The sequence below is a fragment of the Meriones unguiculatus genome, chromosome 16, assembly GCF_030254825.1.
Source record: "Meriones unguiculatus strain TT.TT164.6M chromosome 16, Bangor_MerUng_6.1, whole genome shotgun sequence".
Taxonomy (NCBI): Eukaryota; Metazoa; Chordata; class Mammalia; order Rodentia; family Muridae; genus Meriones; species Meriones unguiculatus.
The window spans coordinates 27,770,988-27,797,777 of record NC_083363.1 but is presented as its reverse complement, the minus strand read 5'-3'; the positions used below and the strand labels follow the sequence as shown (position 1 = coordinate 27,797,777).

The 26,790-nt window shown below is 38.4% G+C and overlaps 1 protein-coding gene across 2 annotated transcripts in view; it reads right to left on the bottom strand.

Moving 5' to 3' along the window:
- Septin10 (septin 10) overlaps positions 1 to 26,790 on the bottom strand; it is an 87,257-nt gene that overhangs the window by 58,595 nt on the left and 1,872 nt on the right. For both annotated transcript variants that reach the window (XM_021651786.2, XM_021651787.2), the window contains exons 2-3: positions 4,263 to 4,380; positions 3,734 to 3,929 (exon numbers count right to left, since the gene is read on the bottom strand). In XM_021651786.2, the coding sequence (XP_021507461.1) occupies positions 3,734 to 3,929; positions 4,263 to 4,380 (314 nt within the window). The remainder of the gene's footprint in view (positions 1 to 3,733; positions 3,930 to 4,262; positions 4,381 to 26,790) is intronic.

The following is a 26,790-nucleotide window of genomic DNA, read 5'->3' as shown; positions in this document are numbered from 1 at the left end:
TTGGGCTTTAGGTTAATTAAATAAATCATACTCTCTGTGTGGTGATTTGGGTATATAGCTGGTTTAGGAATAACCACTGTTTAACCAAAAGATAAATAAATAATAAATATCAATAATCCACAACAACTAACAAAGAAAATTGGAGCAGCATTCATTAAACTATTGCTCAAGGACCAAATCTAGTTGAACACCTGTTGTTATAAATAAATGTTTCACTGGAACACAGCCATGTTCATCTGTTTATGTACTGTCCCGTGCTACTTTCATATCAAAATGGCAGAGCAAAGCAGTTCATAAAAAGATATATCCCACAAAGCTAGAAGTATTTACTCTTTTCCCTTTATAGAAAAATATTACCAAGTTCTATGCTAACAGTGTCAGTTATAATTTTATCACGAGATGATTTATCAATCCAGTTATTGGGCTTTACTACTGGATTCATGGGGCAAGAAGAAGAAATCAAAACCCGGGGTCCACACTAGTAGGATTCCAATGAGGGAACTCCTGCCCACACTGAGCTGTGATCCTAAAAGCCAACAATGTCAGAGTGAGAATGAGCCAGGAATAAACCTACAAACTTATTCCCTTCTTTCCAAAGACCCATTGGGTGTTTGTTGTTTTGTAACTAAAAGGAAAAGAGAAAATGACACATTTCTGGGAACTTCTGGCAAAAAGACCAGCCTGGCATGTAATGCTTTAAGAAGCCATTGATTCTGGGAACTTCTAGGCATGAAATGGGTTCAGTGATACCTCAAGGACTAGTGTCAGAGAAAGCTACTACAAGCAAATTCAAGTCTGTCCAATGGAAGTTATCTTTATATTAGGCTACAAGTTATAACAAAAAGCCACCAGAACTTTTTTTTTCCATAAAAAGCACATCAAAATATACAAAGAGGAATAACCATAAATGAAAATCTTTAAAAATTTTTACTAAAATTACTATAAACTACAATTTTACAATAGAATAAAATACAAACTATTGTTGGTAAAAAGAAAACTAATAAAAAGTGATCTTACAAATACACATATGAAAAACAACCATACAGAATATACAAATGTAAAAACTTGTAATAAAAATTCAGATATTAAATTTAGCAGTAGATTAGACAACAGAAAAGCACAGAGCCAGTGAGAGACAGAGGGGCATAGACACAAAAAAAGAAAGACAGCTGAGATAAACAAATGGTGGGACCAGGAAAGAGAGGCCAGAACCTACTGGATCTCTGGGGGAAAGTAAAGTTAAGCTAATTAGAATCTGTGGAGCAGAACACTGGAGAGAAGAAAGCCACAGACTGAAAGCTCTGCAGACGCAGACAGTCCACTTCAAGTCTGACTAGACAATGGTGTAGACGCTTGGCAGCAAAGTACTTAAAGAACACAGCCATGTCCTGTATTAGGAAATGTGGTGGGGGATCACAAAACCAAATGTTTCTTTAGAATCATATTTTAAATAAATATGGTTTATTTAAAAAAAAAATTATCGAGATGGCTCAGCAACTAGAGCTGCTCTTGCAGAGGCCTCAAGCTCAGTTCCCAGAACCCAAGTAAAAGCTCAAATCGCCTGTACCTACAGTTCAAGGAGGTCCAGTAGTCTCCTGGGTCCTCTACAAGCAGACATGTATTATAGAAATACACACACACAAGCAAAACACTCAGACATAAAACACGTTTTTTTAAATATGCATTACTAAAGCTTAGTTAAAAAGAAATTTTTAAAGGCCTGGGAAAATACCTAATTCACAAAAATGGCTCATCTATGGAGAAAAATGGGAGTGAAAAACAGCTTATAATAATAACATAATAATAATAATATTTCAGAAAGGAAAAAGAATGAAAAGTTATACCAAAATATTCCTCCCTTTCTCTGAAGTCCAAAATCAATACAGAATCTACAATTAACCTCTACAATGCTACCGACACTATAAAAACAGACTATAAAAAACATAAGATAAAATATAAGCTAGAATTTTATTATGATATTTTTGATATAGGTTTATCTCGACCAGTTGTTTTCAAGTTTCCTAATGTTGTGCTCCTGTAATACAGTTCATGTTACAGTGATTCCCCCAACCATAAAATTATTTTTGTTGTTACTTCATATAACTGTGACTTTGCAACTGTGCTATGAATTGCAATGTGAATATCTGTGTTTTCTGATGGTATTAGACAACCCCAGAGTTGAAAAGTGAAAGAGTTGTTTGACCCGACAAAGGAGCCATGACCCACAGGTTGAGAACCACCAATCTAAACAGTTGTCACTGGAGAATATATCTAAAGGGTTCGTGAGCTTACAGGGGTGCATGATATCATTTTCTCACATTGCTAGTGCTTTTACAATGGGACCTGAGGCACTGGAGTCAGTCCACTGGTGTTCACGAGACAGGTTTCTAACCCACCTATGCTGATGAAGACTTTAGTTCTGGTTTACCATCACCCACACTTGATTGGTTTCATTCATGTAGGAAGAACCTCAGCTCGATCTTTAGGAGATATGGGGTTGGTTTTTTAGTGGAAAAGCTGGAGTGATACTAGTTCAGTGGTTGCTTGGGGTTCACTGGGGTCTTGGTGTGGGCTATTTAAGTGAGATCCCAGGCTTTGGGAAGGAGGGGCAGAGTCCAGCTCTGGTGCTGATGGGGCAAGAGTTAAAGCGAATACGATCTATTAACAGCGCTTGGTTACGGCTACTGGGGCAAGGTGCGGGAGTAAGGGGACTCACCAACAGAGCCCATGAGTACAGCCATTGTAAGACCTGAGTTGGAGGAAAGGTGGTGTGGGATGAGAAGGTGAAGGAATTCACCAAAAATGCCTGCCATGTGGGTTCTTTCTGTCTCTAAACCTAGGCAAACTGTCTGATTAGATTTACAGTCTGCTTAATTAGAGGGAATTCAAGCCTGGTAAACCTAGCCAAGAACCCAAATGAGACATATATATATCAGAACTCAAGGTCCAGGAACACCACAAAAGTGGGGCTGAAAAGACCAGAGCCAGAGGACCAGGAGAACTGATGTTAAGTAGCATCTTCTGGACATAACAGGGATGATGCAGTTAGAACTCTCAACAGCTACAGGTGTCACAGAGACCACATGTCATACCACATATATTTATGTATGTACATACATACATATATGTACACACACACACATATATACATACACACACAAATATATAAGAAGTCATGAATTTGAGAGGGCACATTCAAAGTCAGGGAGAAAAGGGTGAAAATGATCAAAGTATACTGTACTCATATATGAAAATATACATAAGTTTCCTACAATGTTTAATAATGTAAATAGCTATTTCAGTGAGAATTTGACAGAGAAAATAATTAATTCATAGACAATATATATAACCACTATATATGTTTGCCCTTATATACCTTATACATTTTTTTCTCAACAAGGTAAGTCTAAATATTAGTTAAAATATTCACTGAATATACACTAAATAACAGGAAATAGTTACAACTATTTTTATTAAATATGTAGTTTAATGCTGTGATTTAATATTCTAAAGAAATATGACAAATCAAGAGAAAAATACCAACTTGTCAATAACAACAAAACACTAGTTGCTAAACAAGAAAAAATTACGTCTGGGAAGCAAAGTCATAATATTTTATCAGCCAAAAATAAAACTGCAGTTCAAGAGAAAGAAGGCAGTCTTTACCCTGAAATAAAACTGGTCTTATTACAAGAATGGAAACAAACAAACAAACAAACAAAACCCCACATACCTCTCTTCTTTATTTATTTGGTCACCAAATCCCACTGTATTTACAATGGTGAGTTTCAAGCGAACATTACTTTCCTGGAGTTCATATGTCTGAGCTCTAAGTTTAACACATGGATAAAAATGTGAGGATTCAAGTTCTTCAAAATTAGTATTAAACAAGGTATTAATCAGTGTGGACTTTCCAATTCCAGTCTCCCCTGAAAGAAACAAAGTGCAGACAAGAATCACATATGTAAACTCTAGACCGGCTTCAAAGATTCTAACTATTTCAAAGGTTAGATAGCCTTTAAAAGAAATGTAGGCTAATGCTGGTCTTAAATCACTAGAGAAACAATGATACATGCTAAGTTACTCTGATCTCTAAAGAGAGTACTAAAAAGTTAAAAAAAAAGGCTTGAAGTTAGGTAAAACAAAACTAATAGAATTTAAACAACTCATAAAATCCACAGATGCTTATACAAAAAAAAAAAATGAAGTGAGCATAGGAACATAAATTTTGAAAAACCTGGAGAAGAGTCTTTGGCACTCACCCACACAGAGAATATTAAAACAGAAGCCTTGCTGAATGGATCTATCAACCAGCTGATCAGGTAAACTTTCAAAGCCAACATGGCCACACATAGTCAAGGAACGGATATGTTCTTTTTTCTGAAGGAAACAAAACAAATAACTTTATTTAACTATATTTTTATATTTGATATTTTATTTAATTACTGTAGAATATAAGCATATTTGAAAGGATAAATATAATTTATCAAAGCAACTGAAGATTTCATGACTTCTATTTCTTATTGAAGATAAAAGTAAATTTGTGAAACTAGAAACCAGTGTCAAGTCTCCTGACACACTTCTCATTCCTTTTCTATGACAAAAGTCCAGCACAATTCTTAACATAAAAACAGCCCAGAATTCTATCAGACCTCCAATTCTCTTCAAATTATTCCACAAAATTGAAACAGAAGGAACATTATCAAACCCATTTTATGAAGCCACAGTCATTTTGATACGTAAACCACACAAAGGCCTAACAAAAAAAAAAAAAAAAAAAAAAAGAACTTCAGACTTCTTTCTCTTATGAACATTGATGCAAAAATACTCAATAAAATACTTGTAAACCGAATCCAAGAACACAGAAAAGATATCATCCACTATGACCAAGTAGGCTTCATCCCAGACATGCAGGGGTGGTTCAATATACGGAAATCCATCAATGTAATCTAACTATAAACACACTGAAGGAGAAAAACCACATGACCATATCCTTAGATGCCAAAAAAGTATTTGACAAAATCCAACACCCATTCATGTTTAGAGTACTGGAGAGATCAGAGATACAAGGCACACACATAAACATAGTAAAGGCAATAGACAGCAAGCCTATAGCCAACATCAAACTAAACAGAGAGAAACTTAATCAATCCCACTGAAATCAGGGACAAAGCAAGGCTGCCCACTCTCTCTGAATCTCTTCAACATAGTACTTGAAGTCCTAGCTAGAGCAATAAGACAACTAAAGGAGATCAAGGGGATACAAATCAGATGGGAAGAAGTCAAAGTATCACTATTTGCAGATAATATGGTAGTAAACACGAGTGACCCCCAAAATTCAACCAGAAGACCTCCTTCCACTGAAAAACACCTTCAGCAAAGTGGCTGGATACAAAATTAACTCAAAAAAATCAGAAGTCTTCCTGTATACCAAAGATAAAAGGGCCAAGAAAGAAATTAGGGAAACAACACCCTTCACAATAGCCACTAATAACATAAAGTACCTTGGTGTGACTAACCAAGCAGGAGAAAGAGCTGTTGGGGGGGGGCACTTCAACTCTCTGAAGAAAGAAATTGAAGATATCAAAAGATGGAAAGATTTCCTCTGTTCATGAATCCATAGGATTAACATAGTGAAAATGGCCATCCTGCCAAAAGCAATCTACAGATTCAATGCAATTCCCATCAAAATACCAACACAATTCTTTATAGACTTTGAAAGAACTATTCTCAACTTCATATGGAAAAACAAAACACCCAGAATTGCCAAAATGATCCTGTAAAACAACAGATCATCTGAAGGAATCTCTATCCCTGATCTCAAGCTGTGCTACACATCAATAGTAATAAAAACTGCACAGTATTGGCATAGAAACAGAATGGTGGATAACGGAACCGAATAGAAGACCCAGAAATAAATCCACACACCTACAGATACTTGATTTTTGACAAAGAAGCCAAAACCACACAATGGAAAAAAGATAGCATCTTCAACAAATGGTGCTGGTCTAACTGGATGTCTACATGTAGAAAAATGCAAATAGATCCATATTTATCACCCCACCCAAAACTAAATCCAAGTGGATCAAAGACCTTAACATAAAACCTAAACCTTAACATAAAACATAAAACATAGAAACACTAATTCAGTTAGAAGAAAAAGTGTGGAAGAGCCTAGAACTCATTGGCACAGGAGACAACTTCCTGAACAGAACACCAACAGCATAGGCTCTAAGAACAACCATCAATAAATGGGACTTCATGAAACTGAAAAGCTTCTGTAAAGCAAAGGACACTGTCCTCAGAACAAAACGACAGCCTAAAGACTGGGAAAGGATCTTCACCAACCCTCTATCTGACAAAGGGCTAATATTCAGAATATATAAAGAACTCAAGAAGTGAAAAAGCAAGAAATCAAGTAATCCAATTAAAAAATGGGGTAGAGAGCTAAACAGAGAATTCTCTGTAGAGGAATATCGAATGGCAGAGAAACACTTAAAGAAATGATCAATGTCCTTAGTCATCAGGAAAATGCAAATCAAAACAACCCTGAGATTTCACCTTACACCAATGAGAATGGCTAAGTAACAAAACATGCTGTAGAGGATGTGGAGAAAGGGGAACCCTCCCCCATTGCTGGTGGGAATGTAAACTTGTACAACCACTTTGGAAATCAATCTGGCACTTCCTCAGACAATTAGGAATAGTGCTACCTCAAGATCCAGCTATACCACTCCTAGGCATATATCCGAAAGATGCTCAAGTATACAATAAGGACATTTGCTCAACCATGTTTGTAGCAGCTTTATTCATAATAGCCATAAGCTGGAAACAACCCAAATGTCCCTCAACGGAGGAATGGATACAGAAATTGCGGTACATTTACACAATGGAATACTACTCAGTGATTTAAAAACAAGGAAATCATGAAATCTGCAGGCAAATAGTGGGATCTAGAAAAGATCATCCTGAGTGAGGTATCCCAGAAGCAGAAAGACATACATGGTATATACTACTAAGTGGATACCAGACATAAAATATAGAATAAACATACTAAAATCTGTACACCTAAGGAAGCTAAGCAAGAAGGAGGACACTGGGTAAGACGATCAATCCTCACTCAGAAAGAAAACAGGATGGACATTGGAAGAAGGAAAAAACAGGAAACAGGACAGGAGCCTAAAACAGAGGGCCTCTGAAAGACTCTACCCAGTACTGTATCAAAGCAAAGCTGAGACTCAAAACCAAACTTTGGGCATAGTACAGAAAATCTTACGAAAGAAGAGGGAGATAGTAATATTTGGAGAGGACAGGATCCCCACAAGGAGAGCAACAGAACCAAAATATCTGGGCACAAGGGTCTTTTCTGAGACTGATACTCCAACCAAGGACCATTCATGGATATAACCTAGAAACCCTGCTTAGATGTAGCCCATGGTAGCTCAATATCCAAGTATGTTCCTAGTAAGGGGAACAGGAACTGTCTATGAAATGAACTCAGTGGCTGGCTCTTTGACCACCCCTGAGGGGGGGAGCAGCCTTGCCAGGCCACAGAGGAGGCCAATACTGCCAGTCCTGGTGAGATCTGATAAGCTAGGGTCAGATGGAGGAGAAGAATGACCTCCCCATCAGAGGATTTGGAGAGGGCCATGGGAGGACATGAGGGAGGGTGGGATTGTGAGCGAATGAGGGAGGGACTACAGCTGGTATACAAAGTGAATAAAGTGTAATTAATATAAAAAATAAAAATTTGGGGCTGGAGAGATGGCTCAGAGGTTAAGAGCACTGGCTATTCTTCCACAAGACCTAAGTTCAATTCCCAGCACCCACATAGTGGCATTCAACCATCTGTAATGGAATATGACTCCCTCTTCTACTGTGCATGAAAACAGTGTTCATATACATAAAATAACTAAATCTTTAAAAAAAAAAAAGTAAAAAGTTAATTTTTAAAAAATGCTAGAAAAAAACATGAGCCTGTAAGCAAACCAAAGAGAAGGGCAACAAGCAGTGGTTTTTTGACTGTTTCAGGTTTCTCCTTCAGTTCTCCTTGAGTTCCTACCCTGATCTTCCACAAAAATGGACTGTAACCTCTAAGAAAAAATGAACCCTTTCCTCCCTAAATTGCTTTTACTGGTGGTGTTCATCAAAACAGAAAAGGAAACTAGATCAGCAACTATGAATGTCATCAGACAACAGCTAAGGTGGCTCTCCACTTTGGTGTATCTCATCTTTTATTTCCAATGCAATGGAAAAGTGTCTTGATTTATGACTTTCTTCGTTCTTTCACTGTAAAATTTCATGAAACTCTACCACACTGGAACACATGACTTGGGATAACCTACGTTCCTATGCCTGCCAATCATATTTGGCTTCAGAATAAACTCTTGATCCCCTTTAAAGTGAGGGCTGGAGATGTTGTTTGGTTTGGATTTGTCTTTTGCTGCTGTTGCTGTTGTTTTATGTCATCAATTATGGGACAATACTAAATAAATTCCCACATCCAGACCAGGTGCCAGCAAGGGCCTCCGGTGCCCAACCATCTGCTGGTGCAAACTAATGAGTTAATTCTGGGGAAGCCAGGCTTCCTGTGGTTTGGTTGATGGTTTACTCTGATCTGGTTGTTTAGGATTCTATTTGCTGAGTATCATTTTTGTCTGCTTTTGTAACATTTGTTTTAAGGTATTCATTTTGCTTTCTTTGAATGTATTTTGGGTTCTCACTGTTCAGTTTGTTTGTGTTTGCTCCCAAACCTCTGAAAATGCTCCGTGGTGCTTTATTCTCTCCCTGAGCACCTTTCTTTCTTTTTTAGTAAATTCCAACTCTCCTTTATGCTGACTCATCCTGAGATTATTCTCGTCAAAGCCAAGGAGTCACTTTCACTTAAAGTGAGGTCCTAATATATTAAGAAAACTCCTCAGACTGCTGAAGGTGACTAGAGTTGCACTCCATCCCTGTCACCACGAACAATAGGAAAAATAAATGTGTTAAGGAAAAAACAAAACAAAATAACCCAGCATGCTGCACAGAAGGAAAGTAAGCCAGGTGAGATCTTCATACAACCCCACAAAAGTAGACTGAATAGCTAGGAACTGGTACCAACATGTATCATTCCACCTCCACAAGGTCAACATTTGCAGTAGTTGCCAGTGCACTGGCAGGGACCAGCAGCAGTCACCAAGGAGATCCAACCTGCTGGGTATGAGTGTTTTAGGAACAGCAAGCTGGAGAGAGTGTGTGAGGTATAGAATCTGACCAAGGACTGGATATACTGTAGAAAGAATGGAGCAGCTCTGACTGTATCACTTGTAAAAGAAGTGTAGCATGGAAGATACTTTAAATCAGAAAATTTTCATGAGAGCACAGAACAGTTAGTCCAAAGAATATAGAAGAGCAGCAGCATGGGCACATGGGAAGTGTGGAAAACCTGGCAAAGTCTCACCTACAGATGCAAATAATCTTAGGCAAGAACTATGGAACATAGAAAAAACAAAACTAACAAATTAACCACCCCTCCCAAAAGGAATAAAACAACTGGAGTCAGGCAAGAAGAGAAAACCCAACAAACAGTTAAATAAATAGAAGCACCAGTAGAATTCCACACCCCCTCATAGTCTTGGACTCAAAAACACTGAATTCCAAGTACAATAATACCCAACACGCCAGAGAAAACTCTCTGCATACGGATGGTCTCAAACTGAAAAACTTCTACATGAAACTGAGTCCTAACATAAGAAAAAGATGGTGAGGAGAGGCAAGATAACTCAGCAGGTAAGGATATTTACCATCAAACCTAATGACCAGAGTTTGATTCCGGAACCCACATGGTACAAAAATAAAACCAACTCCCGTAAGTTATCCTATGGCCAAGTACCATCACACCCATAAACTCACCCCCCCACACACACACACATGCACCCTGACACCCACAAACAAACAAACGTTACAAAAAATAAAAATTTAAAAAAAAAAAAAAAGCTTGAGTCTTAAACAGGAACACTACTCATCAGGGAAGACATTATCTATTTCCTTTTAATTTCAGAGGCTAGCAGTCTTCACTCTACTGGCTTATGGACTGGCAGAATTAATATTGAAAAATGGTTACATTCCCTTAAGCAATCTACAGATTCACTGCAATCTCCCATCAAAAGTTCAATGATACTCTTCACAAAATTAAAACAAAAATTCTAAAATTCATTTGGAAGCACAAAAGACCCCAAAATATTCAAAGCAATACAAAACAGAACAAGGTTGGAAGTATCACAGAACTTGTCTCAAATTATACTACTAAGATGGGTGTTATGGCAGCGCATGCCTGTAATCCCAGCACTCCGGGAGACAGAGGCAGGTGGATCTCTGAGTTAAGGACAGTCTGGTCTATAGATAGAGCTCAGGAAAGCCAAGCCTACACAGAGAAACCCTGTCTCAAAAAAACAAATTAAAAAAATTGTACTACCAAAAAAAAATTAGTAAGAGAAACTGTACAATACTGAACAAATAGACAGACCAAGAGTATAGACCAGAAAAACCTAGACCTGAGAGCATACAGTTACACTCACCTAATTTTTTTATACAGGTATCAAAAATATGACTTTAAAAAGTCTATTTGAAGAGAATGAATATCCAAACGAAAATTGGATACTTATATGTAGAAGAATTAAACTAGATCCATCTCTTTCACCCTTAACAAAATCCTACTCAAAATAGTCAAAGACCTTAAAAAGTAAAGCCTGACACTTAGAAGCTGTGAGAGGAAAATTACTTCAAGTATGGCATAGGCAAGGTCTTTCTGAAAAGAAACCCAAGAGCATAAAAAATAATCCAGGAATTGACAAATGAGATTATATAAACCAGTGCAAAGAGACAGGACATGGAATGGTGGGAAAGGTAGCGTCCTTGCCCTCTACAAATCAGTCATGGTGTTGGTGATGGTTTCAATGAGAAATGTCCCCCTTAAGCTCAGATATTTGAGCACTGGATTCCTAGCTGGTGATGCTCAGCTTTGCTGGAGGAAGTACATCCATGTGAGGCTGTACCCTGGTCTAGGGGATGAGGAGACATAGTCACCACCACCGGCATTAGGATAAAAAGTCAAGTACACTTTCTACTCCCGTGTATTTGTTGCTCAGCTTGGCAAGCGATCCACACTCTTGATCAAGAGTAAGCAGAGACACTTCAATTGGAGTAATAGTCTCGTTCTTTGCACCACAATCTTATTTTTAACATAAAGAACTGCAAAATTAAATTTAAAAAACCTTTAAATCAATAAACAAGTCAAGGAGCAGAACAGTCCTCAAAAACAAACAAAAAAACAAACAGCCAATAAAAATTAAACTGCTTTGAGATTTCCATTTCAACCAAGTCAGAATAGCCATCATCAAAAGAACGAAAAAAGAAAAAAAGAAAAAAGGCAAACGCTGGTAATAATTTGGGGGATGAGGCACCCTCATATGCTATGTCTGGGAATGTAAACTGACACAGCACTATGGAAATCAACATGAGGTTCCTCAAAACTAAAACAGAACTACCATATGACCCAACTATACCACTCATGCATTATATACCCAAAAGACTTTATCAATAGACTACAGAGATAATTGTGTGTCCATGTTCACTCCTATGCTCAAAAAAGGTAGAAAAAGAAACCAGGCTAGGTATCCATTAATAAATAGACAAAGAAAATGTATTAAGTATATACAGACACATATTATGACCATGTATTATGATAAAAATATCTCCTATGGCTCCACCCAGCAATGGACAGAAACAGATACTGAGAATCACAGCCAAACACTGGGCTCAGCACAAAGAGTCATGTGGAATAGTGGAAGAAAGGATAGAAGGACCCAGAGGGGACATGAGCTCCACAAGACCAACAGAGCCAACTCACCTGGGTCAAGGTGGGGCTTGAGGATACTGAAGCACCACTCAAAGAACATGTATGGCCTGGATCTAGGCCCCTTACACATGTGTACCCAAAGAGTATCTTGGTCTTTATGTGGGTTCCCTATGAAGGGGAGCCAGGACAGTCTCTGACAAGGACTCTCTTGCATGCTTTTTAATCATTTCCCCCTGGTGGTGCTGCCTTGCCAGGCCACTGTGGAAGAGGATATGCTCAATCCTGATGTAACTTGATGTGCTGGGATGGGTCGGTGGGGCAGGGCTCCCTTTTTCTGAGGAAGAGGGGAAGGGAGATGTGGGGAAGAGAGAGGAAGGGTGAGCCCAGGAGGAGAGAAGGTGAGAGAGGGCTACAATTGGGATGTAAAGCAAATTAATTAGTTAATTAGTTTAAAATACCTTCTAAGATATTCTAAGACTGGAACTTTTGCTGAATTAATAATACACCTTGAGGTCACTTAAGACTACTATCCACATGTGTCCTCAACTTTTTTTGTTTAACCTGCTTTTAAAAGAACAATGTCTTACTTGCCTTGGACTTCCCATGTAATCAACTTTTACAACCTAAACTAACCATAGCTGTAATCTTAAATTATGTACTCTTCCACACCCTGACCCAGAACAATGCATGTTCATTTGCTGAAAACAACAAAACCAGAAGATGAAAGCAAGCTTTTAAAATAAATATCCACCATAAATGTTCACTACAACATTTGGATATTGACTGATGAACAATGATATCATAATACTTCTTGCAATCTGGGTCAGGTGGAGCCAGTGACTTAATACCTTATAACATTCTGTTGGAGATGTCTGTCAAGTACCCATTCCTTCCCCATGGGATGCTTTCTGCACAGCTAATAAATACAAAGCAAAGACGCACTTTGTTAGGAGGACTGGGACACACGGAGCATGAAGTAGAGAATTCAAACCTGGCCTCACTCTGGGTTAAATGATTCCATGGGAAAATGCTTTTATTTCCTTAATATGACAATGACACAATACTCGTGACTCGTTAGTTAAACTGAGAGTCAGCTGATGCATTTAATCACAATGTACCTGGAATTCAGGCATAAAGAAAAATGAAACTACTTATTTTCAGAAAAATATATGGAACAAGAAACCATTAACTGAATAAGCCAAATGCAGAAAAATACCATATTTTTTCTGTATGAATAATCAAGAGAGAGAGAGAGAGAGAGAGAGTATGTGTGTGTTTAACTACAAAAAGAAGAGCCATGAGGCAGGAAAAAGAGATCTTAAGGAAAGGTGCAGGCATGAAAAATGAAAGGGCAATGGAATACATGTGACATGACTAGAGAAGAGAGAGTCAGCAGGAAGGGGCACAGTGATGAGAGTGTGGCAGGGAATTAAGGTGAGTAAGAATGATGTACACTGACAAATCTGCATGAGATTATCATAACGAAGCCATTACTTTGTATGACAACTTAAAAATTAAAAAGAAAAAATACTGTGACCTTGCACAATATAAAACATTCAATATAACAACTACTGCATTAATATACACACATAGAAATAAGAAATCAGTAAGCTCCCATTTACACAGAAGGCTAAGATTAACATTTTTATTTAGAAAACATTATAGGAATATAAAGAAATTAACTAGCTATTTTAAGAAGTACTCAAAAAAGCCAAAGTAGTCCGCAGAAATAGGTATATTCCACTATAACATGGTAAGGAAAAACAGAAATGTTATGAATGCTCCAGTCCCAGTATATCTGGGAAAGCAGGGATAGTTACACTTAAACAAGCTACTTAGTCAACCTACTCAAGTGTGTGTGTGTGTGTGTGTGTGTGTGTACAAAAGACATGTATGTGCCACAGTGTACTAACCCAATAAATACATTTTCTTATACAATCTTTACAGCAAAGCTAAGCTATGCATATTACTATTCCTGAATTTGCCTAAAGAAGAAAAAGGAATCAGGAAGGTTAACAACTACGATCTGAATGATAGATAAGGTTACTGCCACAATCTGTAAACCAAATCCAAGCATACAATTCCCAATAGTTGAGAAGGAAGGAAAAAAACAAGCTGCCCTGACTCAGTGGCACTACTATAATACTTTTGAGTACAGCACAAGATATAGAATAAAAGTAACTTTTTCTTTAATAGTAAGGAGTTGAGATTATAGGTCAGTAGGTGGAGCACTTGCCTAGCATGAACAAGGCCCTGAAATTCCATTCCTACCATCACAAAAAAATACTATCATTAATACAAATGCAGGTGTTTTGTTTTGTTTTGTTTTGTTTTTAATGCAAACAGTACCAATAAGAATGGTACAAAACTGACAAAGCTACAACACAATCTTTATACCTAATGTATAGGGAATACCTCAAAATAGGGGGCATAAAGAATGAAAGAGCTAGCATTTGCTACAAGACAGTGTCTTATATACACAACAGAGAAACTACATCCATGAAATCTCAACAACCTGGTTATCTAAATAAATCCAGTACAATGACACCACAAGTTGTCATGCCAGTGTAAACAGGAAAACCTCACAGGGTCCTTATATCTAGATAAACATAGGCAATTAATTGCTGCTGAGAGGAAAATAATTCTTCTCCCAGGAGGAGCCCATTGACAGATTATCTAATCCCAAGTAGTTAGGCCTAAACACATACATAAAGCAACAATAAATTGGACTCAGCAAGTTCTATTTATATGTATACACCCATACACACACATGTACACACATATATTTAAAGAAAAAGAGGTCATGGATTTGAGATGAAGTGGGGTGAGGAGAGCATGGAAGAGTTGGAGGAGGAAAGACAGGGAAAGAAATTATATAAATACAGTACTGTTATATTAAATTCTCAAAAATTAATAATAAAAAGAATATTACAAAATCAGTTCTAATGCTTTCACTCCTGATTCCTTAGCTTCTCAGGTTACTTCCTGAGAGCTTACCAGTCTCCCATGAACCCTTCCAGGGAAGATGCACAAATCTAAGTACATATGTTTACAGGACTCCTCTGTGTATCTAATAAAAGCCAACTGTTCTGCGCATGTGCTGTTTGTCACTCTTGTTCTCTGAGCCTCAAGAGATTGTTTTACCTATTATCTAGCTCATTCTATGATGTAATGTTCTAGTCTGCACTGCAATAATAATAAATGTTATGAGGAAGTGAACACTGAGCACTGAGTACCCTACTGTTTTATCAATGTTATCTAATCTAACAGGTGACAAATATCTTCTTTGGCGTGAAAAGTAATCTAAGGGGACATTTCAGATTTATTCAGCCTGACATTAAAGTATCATATCTAATCTGGTACTTCTAATCTCATGCATACCTTTGCAGCCTGAGACCAATAAATCCTTTATCTCCCAACCACTTTGCTTTCTCCAGACATAAAGTTCTGCCTCCCTGATGAAAGGCAAGGCTCCCACTGACATGATTTGTGTAACTGTTTAACTCTCCAGGGCCCAAGTGCAGAACTTGTGGGTAGCCCACCACCCTTTCGCTAGTCAGCTCTACTCCTTGGGAATGTTTTCCCCTGACCCTGTTAAAATCTGATTCCCTACTCCACACCAGCTCTTGGTGAGTTTCTCTTCCATAAAATAGACTACAGATGTTTGAATACACTCCTACCCTGTGATCCTTTGATGATATACCAGATAATATCTGGGGAGCCAGGTTCCCCTAACTCACAGTATGACAAAGTAATTTCCAGAAAATTTAAAACTCTATAAGTACTGCATAAACTATAACAGAACTGAAGAAAATTCAAATGCATTTTGTTAATTCTGGCACATGGAAACACAAAACTTGTTTGGAAACTCAGTGGAATATGAAAATAATTATTTTCAACTGTAATTAATAAAAATAAAGAAAAAATTATTTTTAGTCGCTTTCAATGCAGACTATAGTTTATTTTTATTATTATTATTTACATTTTATTAACTCTGTATCCCAGCTATATCCCCGCTCCCTCATTCCCTCCCAACCCCACCCTCCCTCCCTCATCTCCTTCCTGCCCCTTTCCAAGTCCACTGCTTGGGGAGGACCTCCTGCCCTTTCATCTGACCCTGTTTTATCAGGTATCTTCAGGACTGGCTGCAAAGTCCTCCTCTGTGGCCTGGCAGGACTGCTCCTCCCTTGGGGGTTGGGGAGGTCAAAGAGCCAGCCATTGAGTTCCTGTTAGAAATACTCCCTGTTCCCCTTACTATGGGAAAACAATTGGTTATTGAGCTACCATGGGCTACATCCAAGCAAAGGTTCTAGGTTTTATCCATACATGGTCCTTGGTGGAATGTCAGTCTCAGAAAAGACCCCTGTGCCCAGATATATTTGGCCCTTGTGGAGCTCCTATCCTTTCCACGTTGTACTAACTCCCCCTTCTTTCATATGATTCCCTGCACTCTGTTCAGACAATTAGGAATAATGCTTCCTCAAGACCCAGCTATACCACTGCTAGGCATATACCCAAAATTTGCTCAAATATACAACAAGGACATTTGCTCAACCATGTTTGTAGCAGCTTTATTTGTAATAGCCAGAACCTGGAAACAACCCAGATGTCCATCAATGGAGGAATGGATACAGAAATTGTGGTATTTTTACATAATGGAATACTACTCAGCAACCAAAAATAAGGAAAACATGAAATTTGCAGGCAAATGGTGGGATCTAGAAAATATCATTCTGGGTGAAGTATCCCAGAAGGAGAAAGACACACATGGTATATACTCACTTATATAGACCTATAAGATATTATAAACATAATGAAATCTATACACCTAAAGAAGATAAAAAAGAAAGAGGACACAGGGTAAGATGATCAATCCTCACTTAGAAAGACAAATGGGATGTGCATTGGACATAGGAGAAAACAAGTAACAGGACAGGAGCCTATCGCAGAGGGCCTCTGAAAGACTCTACCTAGCAGTGTATCAAAGCAGATACTAAGACTCATAACCAGACTATAGTTTGATAACTATGGAACTATAGTTTGATAACTATGGAAGTATGATATGGTAACAATGAAGAATGAGTCATAAAAACTGCATTACAGACATAATGGATTAATAAGGAAACCAAAATAAAACTGTATTTTCTTGTCATGAGAAGTATATCAGATTTATTTGGACACTGTTCCATGCAAGCCAAATGACAGAGAAACTAATTACTGAGAAGTTTCTGGCTTCACAAGGGCAGGGAAAGAAAATGCAAGAGAAGCCAAAGAAGAGTAAAAAAGAAGAAATAATTATTCATATAAACATCTTAAAATTGACCCTATTGGGGCAGGGCAGAGCAGGAAGGTGACACCAAGGAAACAGAATAAAATCTACCAATAATATACTTTTCATTTACTCCCCAAATGAACTAAGTATTAATAAAAGGCCACAGCCATATTTTAAAGAAAGTGTGACAGGCACCAGGCATTGTGGATCAAAGATAAGTTAGTCAATATCCTTGTAATTTAAATTTTAGTACAATTGAGACTTATAAAAGAATGCACTCTGAAGTGTCAGAGAAAGCACTGTGAAAGAAAAGCAAATAAAGCAAAGACGGTTGAAGAATCATCAAGGCAAAATATGTAATCATAAATGGTATAGCTACAAAGCTGCAAAGAACTATCACTTAGGCCTAAGGAATCTCCCACTCAAGTGCAAGGAGGACAGCAGAAGAGATGAAACTAAAGAGGAGGCTGTGGGTCCCACCTGTGTTACAGAAATTTTACAAGTACTTCCATGAGTCTTAAACTAAGATCACTGGGTAGATGTTACAAAAAGCAGGAAATAAATTAGGATATGAATCTGCATAAGTTTGGTATAATTTTGGAAACAGTGGTCTCTCTTTATGGGGGATGCAGGGAAGGAATATATCCCTAGAGCCTTGGTAGATGAAACTACACTCCAATAATGTAGAACCCTACACATCTTTTCTATCTTAACCATTCATTATGACTATAACTTCTGTAGTTTGTAATAAAATATTAGATTTCATTTTCTTTTCTGACAATTTCAACCCTAACACATAATTGTATATTCTTCCCTTAATTAGTACAGTCTACCTTTCACTTAAAGAAAGCACTTCATAGCTTCTCCTTGGCATGCCCAAAATGTACATGTCAATATGTTTTATGTGGTGTGTTATCTGCATGCAACTGATAAACCTACCACAAAACTCCTACATCTAAGGTTCAGGAATCATTGTGGAAAGGGGAGCAGAAAAACTGTATGAGCCAGAGGAACAGAATGTTTGCTGTTAGATTGTATCTCCTAGAAATGTAAGGAGTTATACCCATCAAGTCTCACCAGCATTACTACTTAAACATGAGCTGAACAAGGATAGCACCAATAAACATATTAACATGAAATGGAAAAAGTTCAAGAGGCCTCAAATCTACCCAAAAAACTACAAACTAAAGGGAATGGAGGAATTCTGAGAACAGGAGAAATGGTATTCTCCAGAGAACAGCGCACAAATTGGGTCTCTAATAAGAAATAGTCAGCCCTGAAAACATACATATAAGTAACAGATAGAGTAGGGTTGCATTTTTCTGTGTGTATATACACATAATGTGTAGATAAATAGATTGATTGATTGATAGATAGACACACAATTAAAGAAAAAAAAAAAGAGGCCATGAATTTGAAAAAGAGCATGGTGGTCTAATATCCACTTGCAAGTGAGTATATACCCTGTGTGTCTTTCTGCTTCTGGGATATCTCACTCAGGATGATCTTTTCCAGTTCCCACCATTTGTCTGCAAATTTCATGATTTCCTTGTTTTTTATTGCTGAGTAGTATTCCATTGTGTAAAAATACCACAATTTCTGTATCCAATCCTCCGTTGAGGGACATTTTGGGTTGTTTCCAGCTTATGGCTTTATGAATAAAGCTGTTACAAACATGGTTGAGCAAATGACCTTGTTGTGTATTTGAGCATCTTTCGGATATATGCCTAGGAGTGGCATAGCTGGTAGCACTATTCCTAATTGTCTAAGAAAGTGCCAGATTGATTTCCAAAGTGGTTGTACAAGTTTACATCCCCACCAGCAATGGAGGAGGGTCCCCTTTCTCCACATCCTCTCCAGCATGTGTTGTTACTTGAGTTTTGATCTTAGCCATTCTCATTGGTGTAAGGTGAAATCTCAGGGTTGTTTTGATTTGCATTTTCCTGATGACTAAGGATGTTGAACATTTTTCTGCCATTCAATATTCCTCTAATGAGAATTCTCTGTTTAGCTCTGTACCCTATTTTTAATTGGGTTACTACAATAAACATACTAAAGTCTGTACACCTAAAGAAACTAATCAAGAAGGAGGACTCTGGCTAAGATACTCAATCCTCATTCACAAAGGCAAACAAGATGGACATCAGAAGAGGGAGAAAACAGGGAACAGGACAGGAGCCTACCACCGAGGGCCTTTGAAAGTCTCTACCCTGCACGGTAGCAAAGCAGATGCTAAGACCTATAGCCAAACTTTGGGCAGAGTGCGGGGAATCTTATAAAAGAAGTAGGAAATAGTAAGACCTGGAAAGGACAGAAGCTGCACAAGGAGAGCAACAGAACCAAAAAATCTGGGCACAGGGGTCTTTTCTGAGACTGATACCCCAACCAAGGACCATTCATAGAGATAACCTAGAGCCCCTGTACAGATGTAACCAATGGCAGTTCAGTATCCAACTAGGTTCCATAGTAATGGGAACAGGGACTATCTCTGACATGAACTGATTGGCCTGCTCTTTGATCACCTCCCCCTCAGGGCGGTGCTGCCTTACCAAGCCACAGAGGAATACAATGCAGCCATTCCTGATGAGACCTGATAGACTAGGATCAGAAGAAAGGGGAGGAAGACCTCTCCTCTCAGTGGACTAGGGGAGGAGTATGGGTGGCACAGAGGGATGGAAAGGTGGGCTTGGGAGGGGAGGAGGGAGGGAGCTACAGGTGGGATACAAAGTGAATAAACTGTAATTAATAAAAAAAGAAAAACAAAATAAAAAAAGAACATGGTGGATGGGTATATGGGAGGGTGTACAGAGAAAAAATAAGAAAGAAATGTAATTATAATCTCAAAAAATAAAGAATAGCTTTGAACGGATTCTTGCGTAAGAGAAACATGAAATCATTTTGTTTTAAAAGGTTTAGTCTGGGAGAAGATCAAAACACAGCAAGTAGAAACAATCTTCAGCCAGCCCTAAACATATATACATATGGGCAATACTAATTGGACTCCATTAGCTTGTGTGTGTGCATGTGTGTGTACGTGTGTAAGAATTGAAAAGGTCATTAATTTGAGGGGAAGTTGTGAGGGGTACTAGAGGAGTTGGAATGGGAAGATGAGGGTTAAACATGATATACAGTACATTCACATATGAAGTTCTCAACCAATTGTATTTTTTAAAAGAAAATAGCATTCAGGATATGTAACAGACAGTCCCAACTGAAATAATGATCAGTAGAAACAAAGTCACAAACAAGAAAAACAAGAAACAGAGAAAGAATCACAGGATTGAGCCACGGAAACTCTAGTTCTAAAATACTGAAGAGTTTAGAAAAAACTCCAAGAGTCAGAGAAAGCCTAACAGAATAAAGGAAATGCATAAATGTGTGGAGTCTATCCAAGTGTCAGAGAAGAGAGTGCCACTCCTACTCACATATTCTGCTTTCCTGCAGCAGTGGCAATTTCATAGCTTCTGGTACACTGCCTAGCTCACAAACCTGACAATATTTATTATTTGACCTTTTAACAAAAAATGAAATCTTGATCTGAAAGAATAAGAGAGTAAGGGAACTAGAAAAGTGTCAACATGAACTAGATAGAGTCACCTAGGAAGAGGGAACCTCAATAAAACTGCCTCCATCAGATTGACCTGTGGCCATGTCTTTGGGACATTTTCTTAATTAATGATTGATGAAGGTGGGTCCAGGACCATTGTGGGTGGTGCCACTAGTGGATAGGTGGTCCTGAGTTGTATTAAGAAAGCAGGCTGAGCAAGATATGGGAAATAAGACAGTAAGCAGCATTCCCTCAGTCTGCTTCAGTTCCTGCCTCCAGGTTCTTGTCTTGACCTGCCTTTGCTTCCTTTGATGATGGACTGGAAAGTCAAGATGAAATAAATCCCTCCCTCCTCAAGTTGCTTTGGGTCAGTGTTCTATCACAGCATCAAAGAAACTCACACAAATGCAATCCAAGTTTAGGTCACATAAGGAGTACCTGATGCTCAGGAGTTGTTGAAATTTGAATCTGGAATGTCCCCCAACAGCCTGTTAGAAGCTTGTCCCTTCATTGGTATAATACCCAAATGAGGGAACATGAGGTGGAGGTCACTGCAGGGCTAAGATACTTTCAAGTGTGCCCTCAAAGAAGCCTGTGGGACACTGGCCTGTTTCTCTCTTTTGCTTCCTAGCTCTCAAAAGATAGCTCTCTCTTTGGTTCACTATCCAGTCCCTACTAACATGACTCTGCCACATACCCAATGTACTGGTAAACTAGTCATGGAATAAAACCTCCAAAACTGTATGTGAGTCAAAATAAACTTTTACTTGTCACAGGTAATTTGGTGTTACAGAAGGTGATGAATTTGTTACTTTTCTCCTTGCTGTAACAAAATACCTAAGAAAAGCAACTTAAGGGTTGATTTAGGCTTACAATTTCAGAGTAGTCAATCATGACAGGAAGCCATGGTGGCAGACTTAAGGAGTCACATGGTGCCTGCAGTTAAGAAGTAGAAACAGGTGAATACTAGTACTTAGTGTTCTCCTTTTTATTCAGTCTGGGCCCCTGGCCCATTGGATGGTGCCCTACTCATTCAGGATGTATTCCTTGGTCAGTTAAATCTTTCTGTAAACACCCTCATAAACATGTGATGATTATAAATCCCATTATGTGACAATGAAAATTAGTTATCATAGGTGACCAAAAAAATTTTTTTCAAGATAGGGTTTCTCTGTGTAGCCTTGGCTGTCCTGGACTCACTTTGTAGACCAGGCTGGCCTTGAACTCACAGCAATCTGCCTGCCCAAGGGCTGAGATTACACACATGTACCATCACATCTGGCTCCAAAAAAAAAAATAAAAAAAAAAAAAAACAATTTAAGGTCAAAATGTTTTAGTGAGACTGCTGTTATGATTTTCCTCTACCTGGAATAAGAGTGGAACCTAGAGATAGTTTGGTGTTCTTTTTTTTTTTTTTAAGTTACATTTTATTAACTCTGTATCCCAGTTATATCCTGCTCCCAGTTTGGTGTTCTTAAGTGTGGAATTTTTCCAGAAAAGAATTATGAAGCAAAAGAAACAGCTCAGGTGTGCAAGGAAATTATAATAAATGTCTATAATAATAGACTAAAGATGGGACCAAGAAGTATATAAGAGAAACAGAAAGCATGTCGAAATAATAGATTGGATCAAATAATTGAGGGATTTGGGATAGTTAACAGTAACAAGCAAGGTAGACATATAGTCAAAGTGGAGTGCCTGAAGCCAAGAATATTAGCTATTGGTAACGACAAAGTCAAGGCATTATCTACAAGCAAGAGTGGCTAAAAGCACAAAAACAAAGGAATGTTGAAGGAAAGGAGGTCAAATACTGTAAAGGCAAAGTCTGAAAGGACAATCTAAGTGGATACTGGAATCACCCAGAATTTCAACAGGCTTAATGCTAGAAAAGAATTGGGCGCTAATTCAATACTGAGGAAGCACTGAGGAAGGCAGGGTTGCAGGGATGACTATAAGCAAGAGAGGATATTAGCATACAGTATGACAGATTATTATGAGTGAAAAGAATAAAGGAAAAATATAGCAATGAGAAGCATAGTGGTTAACTGCCTCATGTTCATGACCTGTGCTACACGGGGAGCCCAATAAAGGCAGTAAGCTTTGAAGCACAACTCCTCTACAGCTCTCTTCTGGGAAAATTTCAATCAACAAGACAAAAGTTCAGTCAGCAGAGGCGGTAGAAATGGGACATGAACCAGAGTTGACAGAGTAAGTAGAGTGTCCAAGAATACAGGGACCCACAACAATGCAGTATAGGTGGGAAATGGGCAGTACTTGGCCGAGCAGGTCACCTGGGTATGTGAGACCAGCAAAATGCAGGGGCAGAGGCTTCAGAGACAAGGAGAAAGTCAGCTGTAGCTGACTCAGGGTAGGGCATCCGGGCATGTGAGGACCCACAGAACACACATAAGACGGAAGCAGGCAGGATGCGACCAGGGTAGGGTGCCCCTGCGCTCAAACATACACAGAAGAGGGTAGAAATGGGAAGCAAGTTAGAACTGACATAGAGTAGGGTACCCAAGCATGGAAAACCATAGCATGTGACAACAGAAGCAGAGCACAGCCAAGGGTATGTTGACACTGGATAGTGATTGTTATCACTGATGGTTGCTCACTCTCAGTGAAGACCAGGGACAGTAACCATAGCTCTGAGTGCCAATCCCACAACAACAACAACAACAACAAAAACAAAAAAAAAAAACAAGGGGGAGGAGGGGAGGAGGTTGAACTACAAAAATGGAAGTCAAGAAAAAGAGGGAGGGAGGAGAGGAGGGAGGGAGGTGAGAGGGAAGAAGAAAGGAAATAAGGAAATGTTCAAAAATTCAAAGACATGAACACACTCCAAAGGAGCAGAAACAATAAGGGAATTCCAGATATGAACAGACTTCAATAAAGAGAGAACTGATGAAGAAATGCCAAACTGAAATGCCACTGAAAAGAAAAAAATACAATAAAGCAAATGAAAAACCCAATGGCAAACTTCACCGCAGTATAGGTAATGTGGAAAACAGTGTCAGGGCTCGAAGGGAATGTAGAGGAACTACATCCTTCAAGCCAAAGTCAACTGGGAGGGAGGACAGAAGGAGAGAGGGAAGGACGGAGGGAAGGAAGGAAGGGAGGGAGGAAGAGAGAGAAAGAGAGAAGCAGAGAGAGAGAGAGAGAGAGAGAGAGAGAGAGAGAGAGAGAGAAAGAAAGAAAGAAAGAAAGAAAGAAAGAAAGAAAGAAAGAAAGAAAGAAAGAAAGAAAGAGTGAGTTTTAGGCCACCATGAAAAAAACCAAATTTATAAATTATGGAGATAGAAGAATTCTCTGCCAAAGGCAAATATTTACAAGAAGATTTCCCATTCTAGAGAAACTGGTACTCATCCAGATATAAGAGGCCTAACAAAAAGGACAGGACCAGAAAAGCAACTCTCCACATCATATTATAGTTAAAACTCTAAAAACAGAATAAAGAGGAGTATCCTTCCTCACTAACATCAGCTGTTGACTACAGTCATCTGAGGGAATTCCATGTCTGTAAGATAGTGTCCTGACTCATGATTAATGTGGTGGTCCAGCCCACTGTGGAGCGTACTATCTCTAGGTAGGTGGTTCTGGACTGTGGAAGAAAACTAGCTGAGTATGAGCCAATGAGCAAGTCTGAATGTGAGCCAGCACGCAGTATTACTACATGATACCCACCCCAATTTGCTTCAATGATGTACTATGACCTGGAAGTGTAAACCAAATAAATCCACTCCTCCTGCAGGTTTCTTTTGGTCAGCAAGTCTAATTAATAACTAAGTGAACCAAGCATAAGTAACAGCTGATGAGTCACAACAAAGTTTTACATCAAGAGGGGCTTAGAGATCTGTATTCTGAATTCTGAATATTGTCAGTCTAGACTATTATACTCAGTAAAATTACCTATCCTAATCAAAAAAATTAAAATTCATATGATTAAAATAAACTAATGCAATTTGTGACCACGAAGGCAAACACTGGGAGGAGGATAATGGAAGGAATCCTACAGACAGAAAATACCCAAAGACCACACCAGACCAACAAACCAAAAGAGATTTAGGAACACTATAAAATCAAACAAAATGATAGGAACCAATACACATATCTCAATAATAACTATGAATATGAGTGGTCTCCAGACAACAGACTAGCACGCTGTATTAGGGAATACAGTGTGCATCTTTCTGCTTTCTCTCTGCTGGATTTCTTATACAGCTCAGAAACTCCCGTGGGGATGGCACTGCCAACAGTGGGTTGGATTTACATCAACTAACAATCAAGTCAAGCCTCACAGACATGGTTGCAGACCAATCTGATCTGGGCAATCTATCCATTGAGACTGCCACAGGTGACTCTGGAGTATGTCAAGTTGGCAGCTTAAACTAAGAAAGACACCTGTGAGTAACGTTTCTTACTTACACATACACAGTACTGCCTTAGTAACAACTGCCTCAATAAGACATCTTTCTATTTGAACTTTCAAAAGTATCCCACTAATTCTGGCCTGACACAACTCAAAATAATATTCTTGCTATATAGCATACACTACAGCCAAACAAAAATATCACTCTGTATAATGTTCATTTGTCAATTAAAAAAAATAGTATAGACAACTCACAAAATAGGTATCTGCGGATAAATTCTACACCTATTATTTCACAATGCATTACTTATTTAAATATGATTATCTAACTAGAAAAAAAGATTTCTCATAACCTCCATAAATAAGGCCAACATGCAGGGTAGAATAAACTGGGAATCTTAGTTTTTGTTTTGCTTTGTTACTTGAAATAATGTCTCTCTCTCTGATCCAAGCCAGTCTTGAAGTCACTATGTAGCCTAGGCTGACCTTGAATTTATGCTCCTCCTGCCTCATCCTTCTCACACACCCCATCTCTTCAAAGGCTTAAAGGTATATATTATCATAAGCTTAATCTGGTTTTATTATCATTTATATAAAATAATGGTTTTCAATATGACATTTCAAACATTTATACAATATTTTTTAATGCTACTCACTGGCCCCTTTTTCAGCCTCCCTTAACCCTCTCTTGAATCCTGCGGGTCTCCCTGTTCCCCCAAAATAGAAAAATAGAGGTCCCCAAATCTGCATTCTAATTTCAGTATATGTGCTGCTGAAGCATACACCTGACCTGATTAGAAGAAAGTAGTCAGAAGATGCCTTCAGTTCTTCTATCTTACTTTCAATAAGCCCCTTTCGTAAGTTTTCTGACCTGTGACTGTTTAAACGAGCTTGGAGTGGGAAACCCACATTTAGCATACACTTTTAGTGGCAAACCAGTATACCAGGCCCCCACTTTTTTACCCAAACAGATGTTCTCTTCTCCTGCAACCCAACTCAAAACCCTTATTCTTCATAATGTACATTTTAACTTACGTACCATGTTCTTCAGTTATATTACTCACGCCTGACATATATGAAAATTTGTCTCCTATTCAACTTCTGCCAATAAATATTCCTCAAACACATCCAGAGCTAACTAGATGATTACTGCCTCATCTCTACTAAACTGCCATGTGTTTCACATCAGTCATTTGTCTCAGGCCAGGGTATCAAATAATTAGGATTCTTTAAAACAAAGAAGTTTTGGATTGCCTTAAATGTACTATGGCTGAGCTAACAGGCTTTAACTTTTCTTCCACCATGGTTATGTTATACATAACAAAAGCATTTGTTTCTCTTACAAGAGTTCTCAAGCATCTTACATGGTTACAGAAACAAATAGAAGTGACAGTGACATGCCGAAGCCTGAGTTCACTGTCGTCGTGCCCCCCCATCACTGAGAAGGCTGCATTTCAGACAAGCTGCTTAACTTCAATCATCGTGCCCCCCTTCCCCCCACTGTACCCACTGCGAAGGCTGCTTAACTTCAGGTTATATTTTTATCCCAACTTTGCTTTACTCTAAAAACATTTCCCCAACTATTTCTTTATTCCTTCACTTAAAAGGGCTTAAGAGTCTGTAGTAAGAATTACAGAAATCCTAAAAATCCTAGGTATAGTGAATTCGTGGCTAATGCAACAATTTGGTAACCACATTTCCCAAAACAGAACCCCCAACATATGATATAAAAAAAATTATGGAACCCAGAAAGAGAACTGCTA